This window comes from Myxocyprinus asiaticus, chromosome 47 (genome assembly GCF_019703515.2).
Source record: "Myxocyprinus asiaticus isolate MX2 ecotype Aquarium Trade chromosome 47, UBuf_Myxa_2, whole genome shotgun sequence".
Taxonomy (NCBI): Eukaryota; Metazoa; Chordata; class Actinopteri; order Cypriniformes; family Catostomidae; genus Myxocyprinus; species Myxocyprinus asiaticus.
In genome coordinates, this window is record NC_059390.1 from 15,571,652 (window position 1) to 15,595,253 (window position 23,602).

Sequence of the window (23,602 nt, forward strand, 5' to 3'; positions counted from 1 at the left end):
TCTGTCTTTCTACCTATCTGTCTGTCTATGTCTGTCTCTTTCTCTCTATATATCTATCTGTCTGTCTGTCTCTGTCTGGCTGTCTCTATCTATCTGTCTTTCTACCTATCTGTCTGTCTATGTCTGTCTGTCTATCTATCTATGTCTGTCTGTCTACCTATCTATTTGTCTGTCTGTCTCTCTCTATCTGTCTGTCTGTCTGCCTCTGTTTGTCTGTCTGTCTCTCTCTCTGTATCTATCTATCTGTCTCTATATCTATCTATATATGTATCTGTCTGTCTTTCTACCTATCTATGTCTGTCTCTCTCTCTATCTGTCTATCTCTAGCTATCTGTCTGTCTGTCTCTATATCTATCTATCTGTCTGTCTGTCTATCTCTCTGTCTGTCTTTCTACCTGTCTGTCTATCTGTCTCTCTCTCTCTGTCTGTCTGTCTGTCTATCTATCTGACACATAACATGCATATTTGTATTTCCGAAGCATCCATAAGAATCTATCTATCTTCCGTTTAAGGTGATTTATTGTCATGATCTTACTATCTAGTACACCAATGCAATTAACAAGTGTGACCATCACATGCTACATTTATTGAGGAACAAGTAAAAAGTACAATATGTAAAAAAATACAAAACTTGCTTCATATATTTCTAGTAAAGTAAATACAAAGTGCATAGCTACCATACATGCCTGTAGCACTACAACTAAATGACTAGTCTAAAAAGGATATCATATGGGCATCTGGGCATTAAAAACACAAACAAAAATATAAAAATAATACAATATTTGTACTGAGCAAACACAAAAAAGTATGTTTTTACAGCTGTCCAGTCCTGAAGTTCTCCACAACATTTAGTGAGTGTAAAAGCATTTTCAGTCCATATTGCAGTGTGTTAGGACAGGTCAGTCCTCTGACAAAATCTGATGAGACTTAAAAAGAAAAGACCACAACACAAGTATTGCAAATAAATATGAAATAAATAAGACAAAAGAGTACTAATAACAGTTCAGACTTGCACATCTTAGACTATTAACAAATAACGCCTTTACATGCAATCATAGAGATTACATGATATGAATCCTCATTTAAGTGCCTAAGAGTACAAGCTTCACTTAAACAGATGTTACCAAAAGACACTGTTCATGTCATTTAGTGACATGGCATATTCACGCTGATGCCACAAGCTGCCACCATCAAAATACCATTTTAAAAACAGAGCAGAATGAAAAAATTATTGTGCAGTTGAGTGTTTCTGTATGAGCTCAATAGTGCCATCCCCTGAAATTAAACAGAAGTAAACAGAAGTATGTGTAAGACAACGGAATTTATAAATCCAAGACAGCCAAGGCCATTATAGAAAAAAAAAAAGAAATCAGGACAGATCTATTGGACCAAAGGGGAAACCCTGGATATATAGTATGAATACTCCTTGTGTGTACATAACAGCTTATTACAGACAGGTAATTGATAATAAAAATGTACAAGCCTACATTGGTTGCATTGGTAACATTGGTTTTGTCTTTAAGTATTCCAATAAAAATACCATAAAAAATTATACTATCATATGTTTTCCCTGAAGAAAAAAGTAAAGAATAAACAAATAACATACACATCAAACCAAACAAAGAACAACGACCAAAATGATCAGACCATGTGTTCAACACATTCATGACACAAAAAATGTGAAGTAGTATCTGTAAATGAGAATGCGCTGTATTTACAAAGGCAGAGAGAGAGAGAGGAGGTATATGAACACGTTTACAAGTTGACAATAAATAGCAAAGAAGTTGGGCTTTTTGGCTTTGAATGAGACAATATTGAAAATATCCAATTCTAAAAAACCTGAAGACTCCCTGTAATTATTTTAACAACACTGACATCTAAAAATGTCACATTGCAATCAAACTCTTGATTTATTTATTTTATTTTTATTTGTTTTTTTATTAATCTACAAAAATATATATATTGGGACTGTCAAAATTTGCCCAAATTATTAATGTTGCAACATGGTTGCTAAGCAAAATGTTAAAGAAAAAAAATTAATAATAATCTTGAACTTTTTAAAAGACCATGCAAAATTCATGCAGATTTCCATCAAGACAATAGTTCCATTAGCGTTCATGCTTGACACTGATCTTGTCCAAAGACCTTAAGTCAAATCTACAGTTCTGAATATATACATTAGTACATTGAATACAAGAGTGTTGATAGCCAGGCATTATTTTTGGATGGCCAAGCCCAGTCCTCCTCAGCACCACAGAAATGCTGTCTGGAAAAAGTAGTAAAACACAATCCGAGTTGAGTTTAAAGGAACAGTTCACCCAAAAATGAAAATTCTCACATCATTCACTCACCCTCATGCCATCCCAGATGTGTCTGACTTTCTATCATCTGCTGAACACAAATAAAGATTTTTAGAAGAATATCTCAGCTCTGTAGGTCCATACAATTCAAATGAATGTTGACCTGAACTTTGAAGGTCCAAAAACATATAAAAGCAGCACAAAAGTTATTCATACGACTCCAGTGGTTAAATTCATGTCTTCAGAAGTGATATAATAGGTGTGCGTGAGAAACAGATCAATATTTAAGTCCTTTTTTTACAATAAATCTCCACTTTCACTTCCACATTCTTCTTTTGTTTTTGCCTATTCACATTCTTAGTGCATTTTGCCACCTACTGGTCAGGCTGGTCAAAGGTGGAGATTTATAGCAAAAAAAAAAAAAAGGACTTAAATATTGATCTGTTTCTCACCCACACTTATCATATCACTTCTGAAGCTATGAATCTAACCACTGGAGTCTTATGGTTTACTGTTATGCTGCTGTGGCATGGGGGGCGTGGTCATGTGTCTGTCTGCGGGAGAGGGAAAGTGATAAGGCTCGTCACCTGGGTTGTAATTACTCTAACACCTGTCTCTCATTATAGTGATGGCGGAGGGAGACCTGATAAGGCCTGATGCCAGAGCATCACAGTGAGAGAGAGAGTGACCAGAAAGAACGACAGCCCGAACTGAGAGAGTGTTTGATTATTTAAGACTGCTTCATTTGCCTGCAAGTGTTTTATGTTATCTGTGGTTACAGTCAATTGTGTGCCTGAACAAACAAATAAAGAGACTGACCTTGAACCTGTTTCATTGTCTCCTGACTCCTCCATTGCCCATGAACGTAAAATATCACAGCTGCCTTTATGTGCTTTTTGGAGCTTCAAAGTTTTGGCCATCATTCACTTTCACACCAATGTTTCTCACCATTCACAATGTATGTACCTACAGAGCAGGAATTTTCTTCTAAAAATCTTAATTTGTGTTCTGCAGAAGAAAGTAAGTCATACACATCTGGTATGGCAAGAGGTAAATAATGAGAGAAATTACATTTTTGGGTGAACTATTCCTATAACTAGCTGGCTGAATACAGACAACCTGCATTGAAATCAGTGCGTTTAGCTTAAAGCTTTGACTGGTCAAAACCAACAGAAAAATTGAAAAGGGCAGGCCATTACAATTTAGAGAAATGTAAAATAAATATCCATATATAAAGGCAAAGCAAGGATCAAATAGTTCCCTATAATAGTATGGCTCTCTCTCCCAGCAAAACAGTAAAACATTACCATCTTAATTGTTCTAGAATTTAGCAGTTCACTAAATAATGTACACCAGCTGCAGAGAGTTGCCCATGTAGAGCCAGCATTCAGTTGCATGAAGAACAAAAGGAAACTCGTTTCCCCTGATCTACGAAAAATGTGCAGACACAATCCTTATTGAAAGAGTGACTTGGAATAGCGTGGCACCAGGCTCTGGAAAATAGAGACACCAGTTCAGTTTGATAAATAAAACAACAGTAAGTTGATTCAACAGCAAAAGAACTGAAAAAAAGACACATCCTTAACATAAAAGAAAGAAAAGACAAACAAGGATCCAGCTGCTCTTGAATTGAAGGCAATCTGAGAGAATGTCTTTGAGAGCGTCCAAGGGCAAAATTATGCCTCTGACTCTCAAGGCTTCTAAAGAATGCCAAGTGAGTACCCTAGGAATGTGACATCATCATCATCATCACCACTCCTCATCCACTTCTTGCTCCATTTTGATATGGGGAGAAGACAAAGGTGACTGTGGTTGAGTAGAAGAAATCATTTCTTGACTGCTCTGCACTTCCACTGCTTCAATGTCGCCCTTGTCGTCTTCCTCCTCCTCCTCCTCCTCCTCTTCCTCCTGCTCTTGCTCCTGTTTCTTTTGACAGCAGGGCTTGTAGAGATGAGGGTCAATGAGAACCTCCCCAAAGCGACCTTTGTAGATGATGCCACAGCATACCCGCTGCCTATAGAGATTGGGTTTGATGAAATTAAATCCTCTTTTATGTAAAAGTATTTGAGATGAACAATGAACAATGAATCATACTCTTAAAGGAATAGTTCACCCCAAAATGAAAATTCTCATAATTTACTCACACTTTATGCCATCCCAGATGTGTGGCTTTTTAAATATTGTACTCATATTGTAAGATTTTTAGAAGGATATCTCTGCTCTGTAGGTCCATACAATTCAAATCAACAGGGTCCAACAAAATTCAAACAAAAGCACATAAAGGCAGCATAAAAGTAATCCATATTAATCCGGTGGTTTAATCCATGTCTTTTGAAGCGATCCAATCGGTTTTGGATGAGAACAGACCAAAATATAACTAAGTTTTCACTGTACATCTTGCCAATGCAGTCTCTTGGCACGATCATGATTTCAAGCTTGATTACACTTCCTAGTGCTTGACACATGCACAGAGCGCTAGATGGCACTAGGAAGTATAATCGAGCTTGAAATCAAGATTACCTAGGAGACTGCTGATGTCAAGATTTTTGAGAAAAAGGAGTTACATTTTGGTCTGTTCTCACCCAAAACCAATTAGATTGCTTCTCAAGACAGTGATTAATCCACTGGAGCCGTATGGATTACTTTTATGCTACCTTTATGCTTTTTTTGGAGCTTCAAATTTTTGGCCACCATTCACTTGCATTGTGAGGACCTACAGAGCTGAGATATTCTTCTAAAAATCTTCAATTGAGGTCTGCAGAAGAAAGAAAGTCATGCACATCTGGTATGGCATGAGGGTGAGTAAATGATGACAATTTTCATTTTTAAGTGTACTTTTCCTTTAAAATTAGACTGATTTGAACGTAAATTACTCCGTAAAATACCTTTTCCAGTATGTCAGGTCCAAGAAGGAAAAAACTGGTGAGCGGGTGGAACCAGGAGCCAACTCTGAGTCAGAGCCTTCATCTGACTGGTTACTGTAGCTTGGCGACTGGGCTGGGCTGGCACTGGAGGTGGTGCTGTGAGCGTCAGAATCTGTTAATGAAGAACACAATGAGATTATTTAATTAGGCACATCTAAGGAACCCTTTCATGTTGTTTATAATTTAAGTATGTTAATTTGCCTGTTTAATTCAAATGATTTTTTACTTACTGTGTCTTTTTAGATCTTTCTGAAGCCGGCTAATCTGGTTAGGCCTGATCCGTCTGGACAGGGATTTGATTTTCTTTGATTTCACTGTAGTTTTCAGGCTGGGTCCCCCTCGTGCATCAACCACCTGTTTGGGATGATAACAATCTATAGACTCTACTGGGAAATACAAACAGCTAAAGTTCTATACAAGGTTTAGTTAAATCAATGGCCAAATATATATTTTCGACTATATCTTTTTGATAACTTTATATATTATGTATATGTGCACAGCCTAATGCGACCATAGAATGTGGGACATCAGATGGCGCTTACATGATTCCAGTTCTTTTTGGAACCGACAGGAAGCTTCTTCCAGCGTTTTACCAGCAGGACACAAGCATTGCAGATTTCACCTGAGCGAGTCTCGCCCAAACTGTAAAAGTATACCATATCATGTTTTAGTTTTTACACTTGCAGCATGCATGGAAATGACAATAATTCTCTTGTGGTATGAAGAAATACATTTCTTTCAGAAGTCAAAATGCTCCACTACAGATATACACATTCTGTAACCACAGTAATGAAACAAGACGTTATAACTACGTTAGTGCAAATTAACCACACACAATTTAAATACAAAGCTGATGCTTTAATCCAAAGCGATTTACAAATGAAGAACATAACAAAACATTTGTCATACAAAAGTCAACAATATCTGCAGTATCACGCTGCCAAGTTCTAATGGTAGTTATAGTATGGAAGCTAGCGCAGAAGAAAGAGACGGACAGTTGAAATGAAAATTCTCTCATCATTTACTCACCCCCTTACCTTCCCAGATGTGTATGACTTTCTTTCCTCTGCAGAACACAAGATTTTTAGAAGAATATTTCTGCTCTGTAGGTCCATACAATGCAAGTAAATGGTAACCACAACTTTGAAGCTCCAAAAAGCACATAAAGACAGTATAAAAGTATTCCATAAGACTCCAGTGGTTAAATCCATGTCATCTAATCGGTTTTGGGTGAGAACGGACCAAAATGTAACTAATTTTTCACTATAAATCTTGACAGCAGTCTCCTTGGCGATCATGATTTCAAACTCAATTACACTTCTTAGCGCCATCTAGCACACTGCGCATGCATCAAGCACTAGTGAGTGTAATCGTGCTTGAAATCCTGATCATGCCAAGAGATTGCAATGGCAAGATGTACAGTGAAAAAGCAGTTATATTTTGGTCTGTTCTCACCAAAACCAATTACATCACTTTAAAAGCCATTAAACCACTAGAGTCATATGGATTACTTGGTAACGCTTTACATTAAAGGTGCTATATGTAAGATTGACAACAAAATGGGTACTGAAATGGGTACTGCAGTCCAAATTAAAAATATTGTAGAGTTGTCTGCCCCGCCCCAGACTCGAAGCTCATGCGGTTGCCAGAATGTTGACACGCAAATCAGCATGCGTTTAAAGGATTCTAGGCTTTAAGCTGTCTCCATCTTCCAAAGGCATCTCCAATATTTATCCTTGTTTTGCTACGCCTCTGGTCATGGTGGTTTTTAGACGGATTGCGAGGCTTTTTAGGTCAGGTGGAATCTGTTATCTCTGATCCAGTTCGTTTGCTGGTTTCCATGGCTGCAGCTCGTGTTGTTTGCCTGCAAACTTGTTCAAATCTGGCAACCCAGCGGTGTCTAAATACTATTGGTGAGTGGGCAGTGGGCGGGATCACACAGGCCAAAACATAAACAGAAATTCCGGCCCGGAATGGAAACTTCAAAGTAGAATATACTGGCTGTAGCATTGTTATCGGAGAAGCCAGTATTTCAACTTAGCATGTTTCCTAATTCTCTAATGACATATTATGATCATTTTATGATTTAGTACAGTAAAAATATTACATATAGCACCTTTAAGGTTCCATCTGTTAACAGTAGTTAATATGATTTATCAATGAACAATTTCTTTACAGCGTTTATTAATCTTAGTTCATTTTAATTTCAACATATACTAATACACTGTTCAAATAAAACAAAAAAATTCTTAATTGCAATTGTAAAGTGTTATCGTAAAGTATTTTTATGCTGACTTTGTGCTTTTTAGAGCATCAAAGTTTTGATCACCATTCACTTGCATTGTGAAATATTCTGTTTATTGTTTGTGTTCTGCAGAAGAAAGTAAGTCATATACATCTGGGAAGGCAAGAGTGTGAGTAAATGATGAGAGAATTTTCATTTTTTGGGTGAACTATCCCTTTAAGTGAAAAAACAAAAAACAATAATTAATACTCAACTCACGCAAAACAGCTCTGGAACTCTCTCTCATAGCGTTTGCTGTCAGTGAACCGAGAGCTGGAGGATTTTGCCCTGCAGATGCAACATCCATCGAGGCTACGGTACATCTTCGGCTTATGAAAGCCAAACATCTGTAACCACATGAACATGATTAGAAATAACAGGAGAGAAACAACTCCCTTGTTTATACTTCTGTTGATCCATGCTTATTTTACATTTTATAAACAGATAACATACCATAGTTACATACAACCAGGGCTGTCACTCTGGGCCCCCTGACTGTATAAGGTTCTAGACCCCTTACATCAATATTACTGTCATGTTGTTTATTCTCTATTTATAATGGCGGTGGTGCCTAATTCCATGTTACCATAGTTTTACCGAAATAACAGAAGCTGTAGTAACTATGTAGCCTGTATTATGGCTGAAACTATGGTTATAATTTTAGTAAATTTATGTAATAATTCTGGCTGAGTTCTTGGAAGGCAAAAAATTACACAAATAAATTTGATCACAGGTTAGGTCTATCTATCATGTCTTATTGTGTCTCTTTTCCTTTCATAATTTATAATTCCTGCTCATACGTCAGAGAAAGTAAGAGGAGTATTAAATATGGGTTATCATGTATCACGTCAGAGGGATAATAGCTGAATGGACTGAGTGTTCTGTCTTACATAACCTCGGTGCTGCTGATGGATCCGGAAGCAGGACGCTTTTAGTGGCCTCGCGCATCGACACAGATTGGTGACAGATGCGATGTCCTCGCGAGGCATCAAATTCATACGTTATAACTGCGTCATTACAAAGGATGCTTCTGTTTTATCTATGCCTTTCTGAAACCTTTGGAAATTAATTTTCTATCTTTTTTCTTTTCTTTTTATTAAATATCAGTGTCACATTTTCGCAAAAAGAACAGTGGACGCTACTTTTAGCCAAATGTACGATGGCAGCGAGAGTTGAAGTAGCGCTTGTATAATTCTGCCTCTGACGCAATTAAAAAATGGCAACGCGTTTCAGCGTAGAGGAGGGGCAGAAAATGGAGGCAAGAAAGTAATGCGATGCCATTGCGGAAACCTATACCGAAAGTGCCAATAGTACGGCTAAATGTGTATGCAAAAGTTATCCCGATAGCATCAACTGGACATTATCGATGTTAAAATGTGCGGCCGTTCACACGCTGCAGTGAAATGGTGCGCGTGTCTCTCCGTATATTCACCGCCCACCAGCTCGCGCGGAAGCATGGCACGCCAGACGGCATATTTAAACAAGACACATTCAGCACGTTTTCACCGCAGTTTGACTAATAAACGACTCTTGTTCTCCGAGAGCAACGAATTAACGTGTTTCATATGATACAAGTGACGCTTAAAGAAGAAAGACTGAAAAAGACGGTTAAATGTAGTCGAACTGCTCGGCCGTTGCTCTTTGTTTTCCACGCGACTCTGCGTCAGTGGCTCGTGCTACTCCATGCGCTCGAGACTGTAAACACATGCAGTCTATGCAACAGCTTCACTCAGCAGGTTTGAGCGCAATAAAACACACATTTGTCCCTTTTCTCTTCACAGAACACTTTAAAACACTTTAAAACAGGCCAACGGAATACTACAATAAATTATCAATTTTATTAGCTCTGCGTTGAAATGCGTCAAAGTGACACCGCCTCCGTCTCACATCAAATGCATCTTTAACGGGGCGCTTTAATCGTTGTAGCAAGGTTCAACTCCGTGCGCAGTTGCTTGAGTTAGTGAATGAGAAGTTTAGAAGCGATGTTGAGGAGCTTGTGAAAATGCGGGTTTGTTTTGAAGCACACCCACTAAAACAGAAGCGCGAGACCACACGCAGTCAGACGGAGAGTAGGGCAACGCAAGTTAATAAAAACGAGTAGAATCAGCAGAACTTGCTTTGAATGAATGTGCATTAAACAAGTCATGCATACTTATGGCTAATGTTTGTTTGTTCTGTATCATAGTTTATGGACCTAGTTTTGAGCCAGTCTACGTATCGTTGTATAATATATGCCGAAGGTTTATTTTAAAAGGCAAGGTTGGCCGTTTCTGTACAAACACTCATCTGTAACGCATATAGAGAAGTAGAACAAACATAAATGTAATCAGTTCAGCTTCAGTTTAATCAGTTCTGTTATCCAACACCTATTAGCAATCATCAGCAAAAGATGTGAGAGCACTTAGATGTGATGAAATGTACGAGCAGCTTCCTCAAGTGTAAACATTGAAGTTGTCGCGCGTTTTTACACGCCAGTAATATTTGCAAACAATTTTGGCAAGCCTTAAAATGATCTTTATGGTGCACTTGTGATGAATGCGACAGCTTTCGCACTGTCACATAACTTCTTAAGGGGGCCTTTCGAACGGGAATATGACATCTTTTACAGACGTGGGAAACAGTTAAGTTACTTTTAAGAAAAGATTTTGTCTTACCTTTAAATGCAGTAGTTATAGTCAAAATACACCGCGAAATCCAAGAGTCACAGCGTTACAAATGTTACTCATTTAACAATGCGCCACTACCAGGCACGTCTCACTTTCTGAGAATAGTAAAATGTTTACGCATGCGTCGACGTCCAGCCACCATTTTCTGAATTTCTTCAATCAACCTTATTTGCATACGCGGCTGACGTTCGACTGCGTCTGCATTCTATTGCCCATATATGGAAGAGAAAATTACGCGGGAAACGTGGGCGGGTCCGGTTGCTAGGGCAGCAGGCATTTAAAATACGTGCATTGCTATTCCCAGTGGGCGGAGTTACGAGCTACTACCACAGCAAGAGGAGAGCAGATGTCGGAGCGAACATCCCATCCTTCTTGGTCCGTGTACGTCGTCAGCTATGAGCACATGTCGACAGCTTCGTTCTCGACATTTCACCATGAAAATAGTTACAGATAGACCCCTTTGCAAATGAATAAAGTTTGAAGGAGCTGAAATTGTCTTGACCTCGACCGATATTAGACCATATGAATATTCTCACCAAAATTTAGGTTAGTTTTTTTGGAGATTTCCCTCAAAAGTTGATCTCATTCAAACAATATATATTCACACACACACACCTTCCTATGAGATACTTATTTGACTCCTATAAGGTAAGTACAGGATATTTGTTTCACAGATGCCATTAGCCCCAAGCGAAATTGTAATTTGCCCTAAACTAAGTACAAAATTGGCCCTAAACTAAAAATAATTTTCCATTAAGAATTACACTTCAGTGTTTTGCATTCCAGGACATGAGCTCTGTTCTGGAATACCACTCATGCTTGCTGCATGCCTAAAAAGTTTAAAGGGTGAATATATGTAAAGTGGGACTCTTAAGCTGAAAGGGACAGTTCACCCCAAAAATGATAATTCTGTTTTACTCACCCTCATGCCACCCCAGATATTTATGACTTTCTTCTGCTGAACACAAAGATTTTTAGATGAACATCTCAGCTCTGTAGGTCCATACAATGCAAGTGAATGGTGGCCAGAACTTTGAAGCTCCAAAAAGCACATAAAGGCCAAATAATTTATCCGTAAGACTCCAGTGGTTAAATCCATGGCTTCTGTAGCGATATGATAGGTGTGGGTGAGAAACAGTTCAATATTTAAAGGTGCACTCAGTAATTTTTTCCCCATTAAAAAAAGTTTTACTCCTAAAGAAATTAAGTGTAATTTTGAAACAAATGTATAAAATAATGACCACTTACATGAGATGAAGACTCTAGTCATATCAGTGACCTTATAAAAGCTGTCCTACATGGGGCAGGGGCGCCCTCATGGAGGCTGCCATTTTAGAATCACATGACCTCCAGTCAGGCTTCCAAAGCAACCAATTGGCCCAGTTGCTAGGGTGGGTAGAGTCACGTTGGTTTAACCTCCTCATGGTCGCTATAATGTGGTTCTCGCTCTGGGTGGGGCACGTGGTGAGTGGATGCTGTGGAGAATAGCGTGAGCCTCCACACACACTAGGTCTCCGCGGTAACGTGCTCAACAAGCCACGTGATAAGATGCGCGGATTGACATCTCAGACGCGGAGGCAACTGAGATTCGTCCTCCGCCACCCAGATTGAGGCGAGTCACTACGCCACTATGAGGACCTAGAGCACACTGGGAATTGGGCATGCCAAATTGGGGAGAAAAGGGGAGAAAAATAAATAAAATCACATGACCAGTTGAATACTACTCGCTTATCTCAGTAACCATCTTGTTATTGGACACTTTCACTTAAATTAATCATGGCTAATTGTGAATAGTGAATTTCTACAATGGTATCTGTAACTGAAAACTATTGAATTTGAATGATGCTGCATCCACACCACTAGGTGTCACTAAGTTCAAGATGACAAGCAAAAAGTTACTGAGTGCACCTTAAAGTCCTTTTTTACTATAAATTCTCCCTGCCCAGTAGGTGGCGATATGCACGAAAAATTTGAATTGCCAAAAACAAAAGAACGTGAAAGTGGAGAATTTTCATTTTTGAGTGAACTATTCCTTTAATTGTCCGTCATAATGTGTATATTCTTCCATTACTTAAAATCAGCATTATGTTCATCCTTTGCAATGACATTGATGTAGCCATTTGGATTATTTTTTAAAAACAATGCCAATGGCAAATAATCAGAAAGCATCCCACCATACCTGTATTCACCCTAACGTTAGTGTCTTGTGCGCACAAACAACTGCTCATAAAATGACAAAAGAATTTAGAGGGAAACAAGTATGGACATACTGAGCAATTTTAATGAGTTGCTTTACAGATATAAACAACAGAACTGATGAATGAATACACTTGTTTTACAATACGATTGATTGCACAGGAAAAAAGTTTTTTGCTCTTATAGAGATAAACAGATTAACCGAAATGGAATGAGTCCTGAATAGGACAGAAAGGAGCCGGGGAGAGGAACTAATACATTGACAGTGATAGCGCTTTTCCAAGATTCAAAACACGTAGCATGCAACGGTGCCAAAAACTAAAGTGACAGTTCCTGTGACTTCCTCGTCTCTCCAGCAGCAAGAAGATTCTCTTTGATTTCAGCAACTCTTGAAAAAAAAAAAAAAAAAAAAAAAAAAAAACATTTTATACAAGATGGATATCAATACTATACATAGAGTTTGAACCCATTTACTAAAATAAATAAATGATACAGTGTCAGATTGCTACATAATTCACCCTAAGATTCCGTTAATAGTCCAAAAGTATTGTTGAAGAAATAGATAGTCCTTATAAAAGAAAGAAATAAAGTACACAGGTTGAATACGTGCTACAATATCAAGCATAAACAGCTAGATCAAATTCTGAGTCATGTTAAAAAGCAAAACTTAATATTATGCAACAATGAAAAAGTGATCCTCAGACAACCTGTAACAGTTGTCTTAATCTGTAAATCCTGCTTAAGTTCTCTCAGCATAGTTTTAGGTTTTAAAACAGGAGGCATAAAAGAACATAAACAGGGTTAAGGACAACACTTCTAAGAAATGTGCAAGTCTGCAGAAATTACACATGGAATTACAATATAGTATGCTGCACTTCAAAGACCTTCAATTAGTGGTAAATAGTAGGGTTAACACTTCATTTAAAGCGCCCCACAGATAATTGCTTATTGAAGGAATAGTTCACCCAAAAAATTTAAATTCTCTCATTTACTCACCCTTATGCCATCCCAGATGTGTAGGACTTTCTTCTGCAGAACACAGATGAAGATTTATAGAAGAATATCTCAGCTCTGTAGGTCCTCACAATGCAAGTAAATGGTTGCCAGAATTTTGAATCTCTAAAAAGCACATAAATGTAATCCTTACGACTCCAGTGGTTAAATCCATGTCTTCTAAAGTGATATAATGGGTGTGGGAGAGAAACAGATCAATATTTCAGAATATTTCATCTCCACTTCCACTTCACACTATTCTTTTTGTTCTTTTGCGATTCCCATTCTTTGTGCATATCGCCCCCTACTGGGCAGGGAGGAGAATTTATAGTAAAAAGCTCTTAAATATTGATCTGTTTCTCACCCACACCTATCATATCACTTCAGAAGATATGGATTAAACCACTGGAGTCGTATTGATTACTTTTATGCTGCCTTAATGTCTCATATAGAGTATCAAAGTTCTGGTCACTATTCACTTGCATTGTATGGTTGGAGCTGAAATATTCTTCTAAAAATCCTTGTGTTCTGCAGAAGAAAGAAAGTCATACACATCTGGGATGGCATGAGGGTAAATGATATGAGAAGTTTCATTTTTGGGTGAACTAACCCTTTAATCTTTAAGAGAGAAAGGCAATGTACTCTATTTAGATTTAAACTTTTTGTAAATGTACATTACAGAAAAAAAAAATAAGCGGGACACTGGTTCTAAAAGAGGTGTGTTATTGCTGTATGTTGATTTTCTGCGTTTCACTAAATAAAAAATTCAAACATGACACAAAAGTATCTATGAATGACAGTTAATACTCATTGGTGAAATAAAAAAATATATTTCCAAAGTGTTAATCTGATAAACCACACGCGCACACACTATCAGACATCAACACATCTTGTAACGCATACAGTACTGTTCTTCACGTCTTGTTGGAATGTCCACTTTCTCTGAAATTTCATTCAACAGACTTCGCTTTACCATTTATAAAGAATGTTTCAAATCGACGACAGTTTGGACTATCCATTGGTTGAAATAATGTTCCTTAGATATTGACTGAAAATCAGCACATGGATAGCATTTGTTTAAACGAAGACAACAAATTTACAGATAAACTTCAAGTCATTATAAATACTTGATGTCTGACTTTCTCAAATATGGTTGCCTGCTGAACTTCTAGTAAGAACATTATTGAATGTTTAGGGCATATATAATAGTACTAAGTACTAAGGCTCCTCAGCAGTTAAACCATTCAAGAATGCTTATCTTAAGTCACGTTGCCAAAAACATGCTTCCTACAGTGCGTTCTAAAGATGGCACATGATTTGAAGCATAAACGCCAGAGAATACAACTACATCTTCGCACACGCTCGCAGACAAACTTGTGCAGAAATGACCACAGATTTGAAACCAAAATCCACAAGTCTAGGAAAGTCTTCTCAAAAATGCCACAAACACTGCTTTCAGTAAGAAAGAACTCTGAATACTGCCACAAAACATCTGTCTGTGTTCTGAGTTCTGAGACTCATTTCTTTGGGGGTGCAGGAGACGGTCGTATGGAGAAGCTTTGACAAGTCTTTTGAGAACGAACAAGGCAGAGTCACTTTTAGAGCCGCTTTGGCCCTGAGGGTTGCAGCAGACAGGGCCAGAGATGCAAGAACAGGGATCAGTCTGAATTTGATCTCAGTATGAGAAGTTAAAGGTCAATGCCCTTTGTTAGGGAGGTCTCCAGTGTGATGGGGAAGTCATGGAGCGTTTGCAGGACGGCGACAAGAGAGTTGACTGTAAGCTTGTCTCGCAGAAATGCATTCTCCTCGTACATCCGTGTGATGACAGGGCATTCGGCCAGTAGAGGTAGCCACTGCGGCAACAATCGGTCTCTGTGCAGCGTGGAAAACATATGTAGACAATCTTAAGTACAACTGGCTCTGACTTTCAGATGCTTGATTTAAAACTTAAGCATAATTTACTCCAAGAAATGTGTTTCTAGGTTGATGTGACCTTACCTCGCCCCAAGGCAAACTAGCAGCTGGAACTTGCCGTCTTTGCCAATATTGCGTGGCGTATTGTTAATGCTGTTGACGTAGCGACAGAGAGATTCACAATTTAGACCAAGAGGCTCTGGTGTTTCTTGCAGGTCTCCAATTTGATCTGCATTCTCCATATATGTTATTGCCCTCTCTGTACAACACACACACACACACACACACACACACACACACATATTCCAATAACCCTCAGCATAAACCAAGCATTGGCATTGATAATGTATGTTCTAGTTTACTCCTTCAAAAGTGTTGGAAAGTGAAGCAACAGATTGAAAATATATATATATATATATATATATATATATATATATATATATATATATATATATATATATATATATATATATATATATATATTCAATATGCATTTTCCACCACCATAACTGTTGTTGTGATACAGTTCAGAGTGTCAGCTACTGTTATGCATCTTAATACCTAATATATATACACCAATCAGCCACAACATTAAAACCACCTGCCTAATATTGTGTAGGTCCCCCTCGTGCCGCCAAAACAGCGCCAACCCGCATCTCAGAATAGCATTCTGAGATTATAATCTTCTCACCACAATTGTACAGAGCGGTTATCTGAGTTACCGTAGACTTTGTCAGCTCGAACAAGTCCGGCCATTCTCTATTGACCTCTCTCATCAACAAGGCGTTTCCATCCACAGAACTGCTGCTCACTGGATATTTTTTGTTTTTGGCACCATTCTGAATAAATTCTAGAGACTGTTGGGTGTGAAAATCCCAGGAGATCAGCAGTTTCAGAAATACTCAAACCAGCCCATCTGGCACCAACAATCATGCCATGGTCCAAATCACAGAGATCAAAATTTTTCCCTATTCTGATGGTTGATGTGAACATTTACTGAAGCTCCTGACCCATATCTGAATTATTTTATGCACTGCAGCCACACGAATGGCTGATTAGATAATCTTATGGATGATTGTTGGTGCCATATGGGCTGGTTTCAGTATTTCTGTAACTGCTGATCTCCTGGGATTTTCACGCACAACAGTCTCTAGAATTTACTCAGAATGGTGCCAAAAACAAAAAATATCCAGTGAGGGGCAGTTCTGTGGATGGAAACGCCTTGTTGATGAGAGAGGTCAACAGAGAATGGCCAGACTGGTTTGAACTGACAAAGTCTACGGTAACTCAGATAACCGCTCTGTACAATTGTGGTGAGAAGTATATCAGGCTGGCGCCGTTTTGGCGGCACGAAGGGGACCTACACAATATTAGGCAGGTGGTTTTAATGTTGTGGCTGCTCTGGGTATATATATATGTATATGCACCACCTTTCAGAAATTAACTATTACATTTAAGGGGCAAAATTTGCCTCCTCGATTTGATTTTCATGGGCAATTCTTTTCCTTTATGAGGGTGTATTTTTTCTAACCATATAAAACAAACGGTGCCTCATCCATGTCAAAGACTTCAATGTATTCAATTTATTAATACAAATTCTCAAGATTGAGAATTATTACCTCTTACTCTTCAAATTAAATCAACATCAACTCTTTTTTTTTTAATGTGATAACATGTATAACTAGGACTATAATAGAATATTAAGACTCATATCAGATGTTAAAAATAAAAAAACAGTACAGGGGTACTTCTGCCCCCATATTTAGAATTTCGGGGGCATTTGTCACTTTCAGTGTTTTTTTTTTGCCCCAAGACTCTGTATGACCCTGTATCCAATTTACTTTTTCCCCTAAATGTTTTAAACAAAATATTGCAATGATAGAGAATTGCTATCACATATCAGAAAATACGATTAAGTCATGCTTCAATATCTATATTAGAAAGACCCAAAAGGACAGTAATAACAGTATTAAAGTTTAGTGCATTCGGCCAAAGGCAGTAACACTAACAGAATAAATTATCTACATCTAACTGAATTAATCTTTTTATCTTTTGATCTCACAGTTGAAGGCAGAAATGTAAATTTTACCAAAGAAGTCCCACACAAAGACATTCTTCTGAAACAGTCGAGCTGTGCGAAATCCATGATGAAAGAACTGCTCCAGGGCCCACACCAGTCCACCTTCTCCACACAGCAGAACTGTAAGACTGCCCCTCTGATGGAATGATGGAGAAAATGTAAGGTTAAAAAAAGTGCTTAAGGCAGACATGGAGTGACAGCATTAATAAGTGGCGTAGTCATACTCACCTCTTTCTCTGGTTTGTGGAAATGCTTTAAAATGTTGTTCACTGCTTCACCGATGGATTCCTGTATCTGAACTGTTGTTGGTTCTAAAGAGAAAGGGATTGCTTTTAACAGGAGGAATGAAGAATAGAAATAAATATCATAATAGAAAAACAGAGCAGAAACTTCCACTAAATACAATAAGTCTCTTGTGGATTACTAAAATGAGATTTATCAACTCAAAACAGCTAAAATCTAAGATGAAAAGAATCATCAGAACTCACTATTTCCACGGCCAGTAAGTGATGTGATGCTGATTCGCCGAATCTGTGAAGGTGATCTCTGAAGTGGCGGAGTCTTGGACCCTCGTCCCCCTTCGTCATCGTTGCACGGAACTACAAATTCACCAATCAGAACTCGCTCAAGACTGCCATCGTCGACGCCCTTCCCCAGCCACCTACCACATGGAAACCTGGAAAGGATAACAAATGAATAAACTCAAAACCATACAAGGAACTTCATAATGGAGCGAGTGAGAAAATGAGAGGGGGGGGGGGTGAAGAGATAAGACTAGACCATACTTATATGTGTGTCCGCTGATCTCATTGCGGACCATGACACAATCCACCAACCACTTTGCAAGGAAGCCAGAATTATCGTGACCCAGCTGCACTGTCGTCAGCTTTCCAAGATTCTGACACTGTAAAACACATACAAACATAGATCGAGAGAACAATGTGAGTGCCATTGAGTGGCTGTCTTTGAATAACTGGTCTGTGCTGCATTTTGAAAGTGACCCCAAGACAGAAAAAGTATAGTACACTGTTATTGGTTTTGACCATAGTAAACATACAGTATAACGCAACACCCTGATACAAACGAAGACCCAGGGGGTGCATTAGAGATTTCGGTAACACTTTCCATTAAGATTACATTCGTTAACATTAGTTTATGCATTAGGTATCATGTACAAGCAATTAACAAAATGTACAGCATTTGTTCATCTTTATTAATGTTAGTTAATAAAAATGCAATTGTTCATTGTTAGTTCATGTTAGTTCATAATGCATTAACTAATGTTAACAAATAAAACTTTTGATTTTAAAAATGTATTAGTATATGCTGAAATTAACATTAACTAAGATTAATAAATGCTTAAGTATTGTTCATTGTTAGTGCATGTTAACAAATGGAACCTTATTGTAATGTGTTACTTAGATTTCCTATAAGTTTTAAGTAAAGATTCAAATTCAAATTATGATTCTGAAATTGCCAGGGTTACTAAACAGATAAGATAGGATTCTACAGGGGCCGTTCAAACTGAATGCGTTTTTGCATGTGTCTGCGCTGTTTTCAATTTCTTTCAACGTAGACATGTGCTAGATGGACATCTTTGATAGTTAGGCCATGTTATAACACTTTTTCAGCGTCTCGCGCCGGAGCATGTAAAGTTTAAAAGAACTTCAAATTTTAAAAACACCTGTGTTATGTTTCATTTGTTGCACTGCGTCAAGATTTTTGGTTTGAACGGCCCCTTAGGTTGTGTCAGTAGTACAGCCCCAGAGCTCTAAAATACATCGAGGGAAGTAACCTAAAGATCCAAGCATATAAGCAATAAAAAAAAAGATACAGATATTTTGGATATTTTAACTCTCACTAATCTCATTTCAAGTTAAAGCTGCTGTGATTTTTACGTATGCAATAAAAAAAGGTCTCGACTCCCTAACAGATATTACTTAAATAGGTGCCCTGAGAAATCACACTTATCACTGTGACGGCCCTACTCCGTAAACACCTTTTATAAAAAAAAATAAATAAATAAATAAATAAAAAACTTAGCAATTCAGAAAATGCTCTCTGCCAATGGCATGAGATTAGGGGTGAGACAACCTGTTTGTCTGATTCCAATAGCTTTAATTTTTATTAAAAAATTTTATATCTAGAGTATTTCCCCACATTTACATATCTGTCTTATTAAAAATGTCTGTTGTCTGTAACAGATTCAAAAATTAACAATTTCATGCTAGAGAGAAACCCAAAGGAGAAAAGGAGAGATCTCAGAGTGGAGAATCAGAAATATGGAGGAAGAGATGGATGGAGAGAGAGGGAGGAATAAAATTGATGGATGTGCACCTAACCTTGTAGGCGATGGAGATGTGCGTGTGAGGCCTAAAGGCAGACTGTGAGAGGACACAGAATGAGTTAGAACATGATGGGTGATTGGCAGCAAGACAAATGGCAGTGATTTGCTCTCCTCAAGCTCAACTCCCATTATGGGGTGGGGCTTAAAATAATATTTCCTTCCTTAAAGTGATGGCTTACTGGCAGCATAATATACAGTATATAGATAGAGATTTCTGATAATCAACACATGAGTCATTTCAGTTTGGCAAAAAAGAAATAATCTGGACATCAAGTGACTCATATCAGAACTGAAAGAATCTGCAAAACCTTTCGAAAGGCCAATGCAAAACAACAATTCCCAACCGCTTTTGGGTGAAACCTGTAAAAAATACGTCAGAGTCTAATTATGACTCTGACGTATTTTTTACAGGTTTCACCCAAAAGATTTACATTTATTCATTTAGCAGATGCTTTTATCCAAATGAGGAGGGATACAACAGAAGCAAAGGACAAGCCAAGACAGAGATTAGAATGCAAACAGATTTTTTAAAGACTGTAGATTTTTTTGTTTTCGTTATTTAAAAAAAAAAAAAAAAAAAAAAAAAAAAAAAAATATATATATATATATATACACACGTACATACATACATACATACACACCATAACGATATTTTTGCATTGTGACATTATTTTTATGACATTTAAGCATTTCCTGCCAACCAAATTTCATTACTGTAAAACGTTAATTTTTTACAAATATTTTTTTAAATAGTGAAGTATTGATTCATCATAGTATTTTATTTAATGTAATGTAAAATATTATAATAAATGTAATGATAATTTTAATTAGATTAATCACCATTTACAGCAGCATAATGGAAATTACAAAATAACTTCCATTATGGTGCGCATTACTCTAATGAAAATTTGTGGGGAAAATGTGCTTAATTGTCATTAAAATAATGTCACAATGTAAAAAAAAATCTTCATGTTCTTAAAATTTGTCTTAATTTTCTTTATGCCAAATGTAATTCTTTATTTTTCTCCTTTCGATTTTGAGGTGAAACGTCACCTGGAAATGTTTTCATTACATTATCCTTCCAATCAATAAAAATTCATTAGATTTTTAGTTTCGTTAAATCTCTATCATGAGTAAATTGCCATTTAGCAGATGTCTGAAAGGTCTGCTCTATTCCTATGCCCACAGGAAGACAACATGTGCGCCACACTCAAAATAATATCCATCTAAGTTTCAGCCACTGTGAACACAGAGCAGGATCTCTAAAGTGTGATGTCACGTAACTCACATCAAATGTCATTTCCAGAACGTTTTTAGTGATCTGCAGGATACCGGAGTCACCCAAATCACCAGACACACACAACCAGGGATTGGACGTCGTCATGGCGTTACTAAGCTTCTTGATGGGAATGATGACCGCCCGGTAAGGAATCACTATGGGGGCAAAAAGAAAGTTTAAATACAGTATGGTAGTAAATAGGTCATTATACAGACAACAATAAAAATGAAAACATTACAAAATTGTTGATTTTATGACTGATTGATATTCTCAGTGGTAATGCATTGTTCCTGAACTAGATTTTCAAAAATGCCAACACATTAGTTCATCCAAAAATGAAAATTCTCTCATTTACCCTCATGACGTCCCAAATATGTACGACTTTCTTTCTTCTGCTGAACACAATCGAAGATTTTTAGAAGAATATCTCGGCTCTTTTGGTCCATCCAATGTAAGTGAATGGGTGCCAAAATTTTGAAGCTCCAAAATCCACATAAGGGCAAAATAAAAGTACTCCAGACAACTCTGGTGGTTAAATCCATATATTCTGAAGCGATTTGATAGGTGTGGGTGAGAAACAGATCAATATTGAAGTCCTTTTTTACTATAAATTCTCATCCCTGCTCAGTCAATTTCCACTTTACTTTCACTTTACTTTCACTTTCTCCTTTTTCTGTTTTTGGCGATTCATATTCTTCGTGCGTATCGCCCCCTAAGTGTCAGGTAGGAGAATTTGACAAAAATGACTTAAATATTGATCTGTTTCTTACCCACACCTATTATATCGCTTCGGAATATATGGATTTCACCACTGGAGTCTAATGGATTACTTTTGTGTTTTCTTTGTGATTTTTGGAGCTACAAAAGGTCTGATCACCATTCACTTGCAATGTGAGGACCTACAGAGCTGAAATATTCTTCTAAATATCTTTGTGTTCTGCAGAAAAAAGAAAGTCATACACATCTGGGACGTCATGAGGGTGAGTAAATGATGAGAGAATTTAAATTTTTGGGTGAACTATCCCTTTAATATTCATTCTTTGTGCCTCAATCAATCAACTCTTCATGCCATCAGTAGAATAAAATGTCATACACAGAGCTGGAAATGATGGATGGATGAATGGATAAATGGATGGAAAGAAATGCTATTTCCTGCTTTTTATGTCTGTAAGGATTTGCATAAAAATTGTAACCAAATACTCAAGACTGGAGATGAACAAATGTAGAATTTTAACAATTGATTGTTGAACAAATCAAATAATTGGAACCCATATTGAACAACAAGGGGACATTTCCTCCTCAATGTCTATGTTGGTCACGGCCCTAGTTTGCATATCTGTACAGCTGTGTGTGTGCCTTTTTCTCTTGGACATACTTATGGTGGTGAAGACACTGGTGAAACAGAAGTAGTCCACAGCATTCAGACTCAGGAGATGAAAGAGAAACTGCTCTTTTTCCTCTTCACAACGCAAGAAAGCGTAACGCTTGTACAGCTTCCTGTGGGAACATCACATACTTAATAACAGGTGCATCTACTTACAGCAGGTCAGTGTGTCTGTACTGAAATAGTGAAACTCAAAATTTTCACTCAAATTGTTATACTAATATAATTTGTAATGGGAAAATGCAAATGCAAAACAAGCATTTTCACAAGTGGATATCTGTACCCCATTGTATCTGAGATCTAGATATTTGCATGTGTGTGTGAGTATCTGTAAAGGGAAGAATGCTTCTGAGTGTGTGAAGTATCGTACCTGGTTAAAGCCTGGTTAGACAACAGCTGTTTGAGATGCTGGGAAAGCAGTTTTTTCTCCAGAGACAGACGGATCCAGGCACGTGCTCGACCTACATCCGTCTTAATCTCCCCCATGTTCTGGATGTGTCTGAAAGTTTGAAAGAAAGAAAAATAATTATAGAGAGAAACAACAAAAACAAAAGCAATGGTGTAACAGAGCATATGTGGGTTGGAGAGTCCAGAAGCAACAGAACATTGTGGGTGTACATTGATTGCTCTCGGTTAACTGCGAGATCATCATCATCATTTAAAAATCACTCACACACGCACTGCTGTTTACAACATTAAACTATCCCCAGGCTGTGAACACACCTCATATCTTGTATAAGCGATACACGTAACACAGGAAGGCCAACACTGGACTCCGGCTTACGTCTTTCCAGTCCATTAGACACTGGACAGAGAGAAAAACACATATATACAACAGTTTTGTTAAGACATTACCTTTGTGAGGAGAATGTAGAAATGTTAGGCCTCTGACAATGTACAGTTACGTCAACATAAGCACATCTAGCTGCGCAAGCTTGTCATTGCATTTAAAGGGATAGTTCACCCAAAAATGAAAATTCTCTCATCATTTACTCACCCTCATGCCATCACAGATGTGTATGACTTACTTTCTTCTGCAGAACACAAACAAAGATTTTTAGAAGAATATACAGGTGCATCTCAATAAATTAGAATGTCGTGGAAAAGTTCATTTATTTCAGTAATTCAACTCAAATTGTGAAACTTGTGTATTAAATAAATTCAATGCACACAGACTGAAGTAGTTTAAGTCTCTGGTTCTTTTAATTGTGATGATTTTGGCTCACATTTAACAA

At 37.6% G+C, this 23,602-nt stretch overlaps 2 protein-coding genes across 15 annotated transcripts in view; both read right to left on the minus strand.

Moving 5' to 3' along the window:
* Positions 1–565: 565 nt before the first annotated feature.
* LOC127436565 (SIN3-HDAC complex-associated factor-like) lies at positions 566–10,347 on the minus strand. Of its 8 annotated transcripts, none has more exons than XR_007896435.1 (8): positions 8,399–8,687; positions 7,728–7,855; positions 5,767–5,866; positions 5,455–5,578; positions 5,186–5,336; positions 3,608–4,314; positions 2,352–2,388; positions 566–2,266 (listed from the first exon to the last, which is right to left on the minus strand). XR_007896435.1 is itself a non-coding variant. In XM_051690843.1 (6 exons), exons 2-6 carry the CDS (start codon positions 7,853–7,855, stop codon positions 4,050–4,052), a joined length of 768 nt encoding a protein of 255 aa, XP_051546803.1. In that variant the 5' UTR covers positions 10,163–10,347; the 3' UTR covers positions 566–4,049. The 8 variants fall into 8 exon arrangements, 3 of the variants coding, with proteins under 3 accessions (XP_051546803.1, XP_051546801.1, XP_051546802.1); XR_007896434.1 differs by having other exon boundaries at positions 3,120–4,314; XR_007896433.1 differs by having other exon boundaries at positions 566–2,388.
* Positions 10,348–12,435: 2,088 nt separating this feature from the next.
* The window catches only part of LOC127436563 (DENN domain-containing protein 5B), a 61,376-nt gene continuing 50,209 nt past the window's right edge, over positions 12,436–23,602 (minus strand). For 4 of the 7 annotated variants that reach the window (XM_051690834.1, XM_051690835.1, XM_051690832.1 and 1 more), the window contains 11 exons: positions 23,091–23,172; positions 22,738–22,866; positions 22,359–22,480; positions 20,993–21,138; positions 19,700–19,741; positions 18,143–18,261; positions 17,846–18,033; positions 17,586–17,668; positions 17,367–17,493; positions 15,362–15,536; positions 12,436–15,235 (listed from right to left, as the gene is read on the minus strand). In XM_051690834.1, coding sequence (XP_051546794.1) covers positions 15,052–15,235; positions 15,362–15,536; positions 17,367–17,493; positions 17,586–17,668; positions 17,846–18,033; positions 18,143–18,261; positions 19,700–19,741; positions 20,993–21,138; positions 22,359–22,480; positions 22,738–22,866; positions 23,091–23,172 — 1,397 coding nt within the window. In that variant the 3' untranslated portion in view covers positions 12,436–15,051. The remainder of the gene's footprint in view (positions 15,236–15,361; positions 15,537–17,366; positions 17,494–17,585; positions 17,669–17,845; positions 18,034–18,142; positions 18,262–19,699; positions 19,742–20,992; positions 21,139–22,358; positions 22,481–22,737; positions 22,867–23,090; positions 23,173–23,602) is intronic. The other 3 variants (XM_051690833.1, XM_051690838.1, XM_051690837.1) reach the window with 1 other exon arrangement.